At 29.1% G+C, this 8672-nt stretch overlaps 1 protein-coding gene across 5 annotated transcripts in view; it reads right to left on the bottom strand.

The window, feature by feature from the left end:
* Positions 1 to 1685: 1685 nt before the first annotated feature.
* LOC106478754 (serine/threonine-protein kinase mig-15-like) overlaps positions 1686 to 8672 on the bottom strand; it is a 129280-nt gene continuing 122293 nt past the window's right edge. For all 5 annotated transcript variants that reach the window (XM_022382398.1, XM_022382401.1, XM_022382399.1 and 2 more), the window contains 3 exons: positions 7024 to 7104; positions 6332 to 6471; positions 1686 to 4414 (listed from right to left, as the gene is read on the bottom strand). In XM_022382398.1, coding sequence (XP_022238106.1) covers positions 4331 to 4414; positions 6332 to 6471; positions 7024 to 7104 — 305 coding nt within the window. In that variant the 3' untranslated portion in view covers positions 1686 to 4330. The remainder of the gene's footprint in view (positions 4415 to 6331; positions 6472 to 7023; positions 7105 to 8672) is intronic.

Genomic DNA, 8672 nt, shown 5'->3' with positions numbered 1-8672 from the left:
TACTTTTATTTAGTTTAATTAATATACTAAGTAGTTGTAGTATTGTACATTATTATTGTTGTTAGTTTTTAGGTTTTTGGTAACTAAGTTGTACTTATTTTTTTTTTTTTTTTTTTTTGCCTCTGGACAATGTCATGTCACATTCTCATTGTTATGGACTTCTGAAAACAAAGATTTACAGCATTTTCGTGTGAGTTATTCTATTCTAATAGCATTATTTTAATATAACTTAAAGTACAGACTTGATGATGATACCTGGTACACAAAAACACACTACTTTTTACACAAACTTTGCATTTATTAGTAAGGCTGAAACTTCATCTAAGTATTGTACACCACTTTCCATTAGCACACTTCACAAGAATATTTATGTATATAAAAAAGTTGTTTTTACAGGGCAATCCATATCTTGTGGCTTGGAGGAAAGGCAGTCTCGGTCATCAGTATAACATGCATTCTTCCATCAACCACCTCTTCAGTTATGTTGGAGATGTTATAAACTATGCTAACACTACGGGCCTTTTATGTAGATACTGTACACTTATAGCCCCTTGCTGGAGTTGGGCAAAAAATATCCAATAACACACAGATTCACACTTAGAGCAAATGCTACAAGAATGTGTTACTGATCATTGACTGAAAAAGAGACATGAAAATACACACAAAACTGAAAATAATGTAGCAATGTAGTATCCAAATGCATTCTAAAAAGCTTGTATTAACGACCATGAAAAATAAATGCAAATGCACTCAGATTGTGAATTTATGCATTCTAAATAAAAAGGGAAATTTGGGATGATTAGTTAGTATTTTACTTTTATGCAAATAAGAAAATAAAGTACCTTAAAAGAAGAACTGGGATGCAATTAATTTGTTTGTAAGGATTTTGAAAACCCCTCACGTATATTGCTTATCTTTTATTATGTATTTAAATGGGCACCAACCTGTTTTAAAAATACATAAACTGAGACAGTCACTTTGTGTAACACAATTTGTAGAGCTTGATAATGTTTGATATTATGCTTGGTCTTTATCCTAAGAACATTTTTATACAACAGAAAGCATTTTTAGGCCTGTTGATTTTATCTTTTTCACGAAGCAGTTATGATAAGTTTTAAAGGATGCTACTGCTTTTCACATTTGAAATGTTTATGTATTTGTACATTTTCATAACTAATTTTCCATAAAGAGATAAGCATTTAATTATATATTGCAAAACTTTAAATACTAATTTTTTCAGTAGTCAAAAGTAAAAATGTTACTGTTTCTCTCTCTCTATATATATATATATAATGATAATGATAGCACCACATTCACAGAAACTAATCATGATATTTATTTACACACTGTTATTTTCACCTTTTAAAGGAAATAAAAATGTTTAATTATTTTTTCTCAATTTTAATCATATCTGTGGAAACATTAAATAGAAGTTACAAGCTATAAAGCTACATGTTTTTAAACAATGTGTAACTGTCATATAAGTATAAAATATTTGCCAAATACAAATACTGTAAATGAGGAATTATTACTTTTATAGGAAATAAACAAAATATTTTTTTTTGTTCCTTATTTAAAATCGCATTGGAATTTTAGCTACAAGATATTATACCTATAGAAGAAAAAATACAGTAGTTAAAAGTAATCAGTGTGAAATTCCAGTTAATAGACAACCTGAAGAGTCATAAACTAAAATATTTTTAATAATGTATCATCAGAAAATAGAACTTTTACACTTGAATTTTAGCTTGTTATTGCTTTTGGTGAAGTTTATCTGTCATAAATAAAATATTAACAACAGCAAATATGTTTAATTAGATATAACTCTGTTAATTACTACTATCAGTGGGTTAGTTGGTACTGCACATCTAGAAGCTACATTTGGTAATGAGTTTTGAAACGTTATCTATAGTACTGCATTATACAGAAAATATTACTTGCCTAATGATAAACAAATTTCAATGGAAAAAAAGGATCTTAAGATAAAAATGTGAGGAGATAAAATATGCTAAAACCAATAAAAAGTACAGAGTAACAGCATATAAATCAAATACTGTTAAACATGTCTCTCATTCTGATACTCAAGACAGTGGTATGTGAATATTTTTTTTTTTACAAAGTATAGAAGCAATAATACTTAAATGTCAGGTTTATCAAAATGCACATTTTTCTTTAAGAGAAATACCATCAAAGTACTTTTTATAGAGTAAAAAATAAGGAAAATTTTATTAAGTAATTTTATATTAAATATTCCTCAGAAGAACAGCACAACCAGCTAAAGCTACGTTAAATCAGAATATTAGCAAGTTAAGAACTTTATACGAATAAGTGATAAGTTATCGAAAACAAATAATACAATTCATAAACGAAAGTATATTAAGACATGCAGAAAACAAATATTATACGTTTGTGTTATCTTTAATAAAAGTACAAATTAAAGCTAAAAATTAAATACTTTATTGTATAATGATTTAAATGAACCAAAAACCTGGGTTACTTGCAAAGTTTAAAACAAAATTATTTAGATATACATAACCTATTTTCTATTATAGAGAAGTTTCAGATAAAGATAATAATCCAAAGAGTTGATAAGCTCACACAAAATAAAATAAGTTATATTTGGAAAATTAATATTGCAGGATGAAACCTCTGTAGAGATAATTCTTTTTCAAGTTTAATTTTGGTAGTTTGTTCAACACAAAGATGTTATTATTCTTATGTTTTTGCCAAGTTTCTCGGCAACATTAAAAGTTCCATGTTGAGTCTGACAAAAGGCAGATAATTACTGATATATATATGTTTACTCTCAGGATCATTTACCATGTCAAGAACAACATTTGCTTAAATAACTAAATTTTAAAAAATATATCAGTAACCATCTTGATTATGCAAACACAGATTTGGAGGACTTGGCAAGAAGTCTACAAACATGTAATCAAATAACTAAAAAGGAAGGTTTCATAAAGTAAAAAAAAAAAAATATACTGTAATGACATTATAATAAACCTGCTTTGCAATTTCATAATTAAGTGTTAAAATTTTTTTGTTTTGTATATTTTTCAAAATTTTTAGTTCTGTAAATTTATATCCTTTGCATAATAGTTTACCTTACTCCTAAATCTGAATGATAGGAAAACTTACTTTTAACAACATAAGCATAAGAACATTCTGCATCTAAGAATTTAGACCAGACATCACTGGTCCCTGAGGTGGTCACATTAAGAATGTTCACTGTAACAATTCCAGTAGAAACTCAAATATTATATTGTAATTTATTTCATACAAATGTTCCAAAAATTGTAACTTTTTTTCTAAACAGTAATTAATTAATTAATTAATTTTTAAAAAAAATTACAATTCCTAAGTCACTGTAATAATTGATGTAATAAACAAATAAATAAAAAAAGTTATTAAAACCATGGAATCGGATCATCACAGCTACTAATACAATATACTTACTGTGTATTAAAAAACGATGAACAGCAGTTTTGAGTCTAATTTAGAGAAACAAAGTTACACAGAAGAAAATACATTATCTACCAAATGTTTAAGCAAGTAAAGTTTTTGTTTGCTGTACATTAATTATTTTATAAGACCCTTTTATTAGGGTTTACATTTTGGCATTAACATTTAAGTGCTCAAGATTATTAATTAAATTCTTATTGACCAACAAGGATGTAACTTTTACCTGAAACTGAAAGCAGGATTTTTTTAATACACATTTTTGTAATTTATATACCAGAAAAAGCTTATTCCTAACAAAACTAATTTATTCTATAAAATTGGGTAGTATACATCTACTATTTAACATTAATGTATCTACACACATTTTCACCGCTCCTTCCACCCATATCAACTTTGGTGAAAAAATAAAACAAACCAATACATCACTTGAAGGCACAACAAAACACTTTTTAAGATGTACAAAATACAGTAAGTTGGCTACATTTGAAAGTTGCTACAATTCACAATAAAAAAGTAAATCTGTCAGTCTTTGCTCTTATTACTTACTAAAAAGTGCAAACAAAGAAGAGATCTAAAAATTGTGTATACTACTATATATGTATTAATATGTACAGAGCTTGCATATAAACAGCATCTCAATTATAATCAACTCTTGAGCAATTAAAAAATAAAACAAAAACATATTAAGACAAAATTGACTAAGCTTGGCCCTAACTTTATTTCTTGTCCACAGAATGTCTGACTGTGTTTTTGCCTAGTTAAAAACAACAACAAAGGAAGCAATTACAAAATTTCTACAGGGCTAGTGTCTTGAATTCATTAGAAATTCCAGTACTTTGATCCTGGCTTCTGGCTGTTTCAGTTGTTACCAGTTAGCCATTCCTGGTTTGTTGAGAGTCATGAAGTAGATCTGGCACGAAGAGCCACTTTTGGCAGAGGAAAAGAAGACCTAGAACAAGTAAATAGAGTTTAAAAGCTACATGCTACTTTAGTAAAGATAATTTCTGTTTCCAAAAAAATATATAAATTATGGAGTTAATGTAAACAGAACTGGAAAAAACTCAAGATAAAATCATTGACATTGAAAATATAACAATATATTAACTGTGAAAATTCATGAGAAACAACAAGTACACTACAAATTTTTCATGTTTTGTATTGAATTACTGTTTAAAGCTAATGTTTATAGTCAACTATAAGGGTTCCAAAAATCCCATTTATCATCCATTAGGAGGCCCCAGTACAAAAACTTCAAAAATCCAAAATAGATCTATATATTAAATGATCCTTTTTAAGTTCATACCAACTTTCATGTAAACAAGTGAAGCCAATTCTGAGAGCCCCCCCCCCTAAAAAACATCCCCTCTTATCCATCAGATCCTAGTAGGGAACACAGATGATTATTTTGAATGATCCATTACATGTTTACATCAATTTTCTTGTAAATCCATGGATCCAGGCTAAAAAACTGAATACTTCCCCCCCCCCACCCTTTTTAAATTATATATAGCATCCTAACAATACTACAATGAGGAAAAATGTGTTCACGCACGCCAAAAAAAAACAAAAAAACAGCAGATGAAAAACGGTATGTCCAATAAAAACTTTCACGTCATTATTTTTTTCCCCCTTTTTTATTGAGCACATTTCAATATTATATTCCTTGATTGTTGTAGCTATAAGAGTTACTAGTTATGTTACACAGAGCTGTTCACAATCTATGGTAACAATCTGTATATCCTTGCTCCTGGCTACACAGGTTAAAGACAGTGATCATTACAGGACTTTCCAATGCAAAATGTTTCTATTATGTGTACCATATTAAAAGCAGAGAAAGGCATGATTTCAACAAGAAAAATACAAGCTAACATTTGCATACTAAATGTGCTGAAGAAAGTTAAATAGTTTGTAACAGTGGTACATTGTACTTAAAGTAAAAACCTCACTAGGAACTGTAAATAAAATGATACACATGAATTTAAATCTACAATAGTGACACAAGAGTTGGATTCACAAGCTTTCACCAAATCACATAACCACATAGAAGAATAACTGTTGAAAATCACAACTAGGATATGACAAATGAAACAGCATTGCACGTTGGATGAAGTATACGTCTACTTAAGTAATCACAAAAGTCTGGGCAATATATTATCATCCTGTCAATGATAAAACATTTATAAAATAGCACAGAGCATAATGTGAAAGTTTTTTCAAAGAGATTTATATGGTAATTGCAGGTTACAGCTATAATGGTAAGTTAAGCATCCAAAGTTTTAAGAAAAATGCTAAAGTGATTTCTGGATACTATCAGGCAAACATAGTGACACCACTATACTGAGAGAAAACATCATTTTTGTATATTTATAGATACATGTTAATAAGATATGGCTCTATGAAGATAAAGCACTCAGTCATGGGTCCGAGTCAACATGCTAGTTCCGTTGCAACATTCAAATATAAAAGATAATTTATGCTATAGCATATTCAGACATCTCTCACTTATTTCTGTGCCTTGTCATTGGGTTGTTGAAACCGGTCCTTGGAAGTTGTCATCTGTGCACAGTTGGGGTTTCAAAAGCATGTAAAATGGGTAGGTATGGAGGTGGAACACCAACTATCTCAATGCAAATTAAATCGCAATACATAGTCAATAATCAACACCATCCCACAGAACACCAGGAGGCTGTAAGGACTAGAAATTCATCCCTGTACTGCTACCACAGATTGTGAACATCACTCTATATAAATGAATTCAATACCTATTTCAAAGTACTGCACTAGTTTTGGTAAGCAAGATAATGTTAACATTATTACAATGTTTTTAATACATTGGAATTGTACAGATAAAAGAGCACTGACTCACCTTATCATTTCTTTCACACAAAAACTTAAGTCGTTGAGACTTCTTGTGCATGAAAACTCCATCCAAGTGGCCAGTTTCTACATTCCGAATCTCTATTGCCTTATTACCCCAACCCATGACTTGGCCTGTACCGATATATGCTAAAAAATAATAAATACTGGGCTGAAACTATCTCTTAAAACAGTGGCTCAGTTATAAATACAATAATGATAAAACAATCAAGCCTGGCATACTGCAGTAAAATCAATTTCAATGTAATAAAATAAAGTAGATTTACTAAGAGAGTAATGACTGAAAATATCATTAACAGCAAATGTACCCCACCTGATGATTCAATGTATGATAATCAGTATAAAATTTTTAGCTTTCTGGTGTTCCTAGCCAACGTGTTATATAAACCAAGATCATTAATTTAAAAATTGATTCTGGTATTTGATCTGTATAGTTTACTTACTTTTGACTAGGCACCAAAAAAATGTTTTGACAATGTGTTTCTCTTGTAATTTCCAAGTGATTTGTTCTGTTGATTGACATTTCAATCTTTAGGCCAAGGTTGTTTGCCGATTACTCATGTGTTTTTCTTACATATAGTTTATACTACATGATAATTCAGGGTGTGCATATAAAGAGATTTCAGACATGTTTAAGCTAATTACATAAACCCACAAGAAACGGTTTTATTAACAACTTACCAACTGATGTAGGCATTTCACCCCATTGAAGCACAATGTTTTTGCTAACTCTTCCATATGTGTTTACATAAACACCTTCGTCTGAAAGAATACACAGCTTATGTAAACTAATGCCATATTAATGTTCATGAATTTACAAATTTGGGAGAAAACATTTTCTTTCAATCATCAGGCTCACAGTAAAGAATAATTAAACAAAATCAAAACCAATGTTGTAGTATTGTATAATTAATCAATTCAAGTATTTCTAACAATGGAGAAAAAAGAACCAATTGCTTTAGTAAAAATACACGTAAAGAACAAAGCTTACAAAATATTCTAAGACAAATAGCCATTAACCCTTTCATGATGGGCACCCCTTTAAACACTTTTCTCCACAAGTCATCGAGTTAAATTCAAAATTTAATTAAATCCCTTTACTATCAATGTATGTGAATGAAATTAACATTACAATGTATTTTATGATTCAAAGTTTTACAGGATCTAAATTTTAAGTTCTTTATTTCAAAAGAAATTTTTTAAAAAGCTACTTAAAACTTCAGATGTATTGTTACGTAACCTACAAGCTATGAAGATTCTCTATCTTCAATAATATACTGCCAATTGGGTAGATGTACGTTTAGACAGTAAGATAATTACTTAACCTATTGACACATACATTTCAAAGTTCTCTGGATGAATGTAGTTGAAACAAGTAATAAATTTTGTCAAGCCCTGACTGGTGGCATGACTACCTTCAATAGATTTTTTTAGCTTTAAAGCCTACATGTAGAGATTTCATATGCATGTATATAGTCATTAAAAAGAGCTCATTATTTTACACTATAATCCAACAGTGGTTATTTTTAAATTGGTGCACAGTTTCATCACGGGATGCATGTAACTGCCTGTAGTATCGTTGGCTGCTTGATCGACTATAGCACTTACGGTTGTTTCTTACCTCAATATGTTATAATTACAGATAGATGTCAATTGTATTTAGGTCTTATTTGTATATTTTAGTTTTATATGTATTATTTATGTTTTAAAATGCATAATTGCAAAGTCTAAAATTTTTGAAATATACATCATACTTTGCATCAGTTCTCAAGGCAAATGATATTATGAGGTGCATGAAACTTAGCCAAAGGGTTGTACATCTCTGCTAGAGATACTGTAATGTGCCTGAGAGTACTGTTGACTTGTATCGAGATGAATAATAAAAGGTAAAGGACAAGAAAGAAAAATAAACATTAAAAATTAACTATATGTGAAAAGTAAATGACCTGAAATTACACATATAACCAAACGAAGATCTTTAAAGACATTCTACAAAAAAATTAAGATGTATGTACTTTTTTTCTATGTCGTAATTTTAATCACTTCATTATATTGTACATTGATGATAATAGCTAGAGTTAGTGATATGGTAGAGAAAATGAAAAATAAAATATAAAAATTTACTTTAAAAACTTTTGTTATTCATTTAGGAGGTTCTATAGATTATGCAAATAAAATGTTAAAATTATAAGGCGAAGAAAAGTATTTTTATACTTAAAATGAAAATAATATTGGACTCAAACTATTCAGAGTTTGAATGCAAATAACTACTATAGATAAATAACATTTTTATTAGAAAGACATAATTAAAATAATGTCATTCTTTGTGC

This window comes from Limulus polyphemus, unplaced genomic scaffold (assembly GCF_000517525.1).
Source record: "Limulus polyphemus unplaced genomic scaffold, Limulus_polyphemus-2.1.2 Scaffold246, whole genome shotgun sequence".
In the NCBI taxonomy this organism is placed as follows: domain Eukaryota; kingdom Metazoa; phylum Arthropoda; class Merostomata; order Xiphosura; family Limulidae; genus Limulus; species Limulus polyphemus.
The sequence above is the reverse complement of the archived record's forward strand: the minus strand, read 5'-3'. Positions and strand labels throughout refer to the sequence as shown.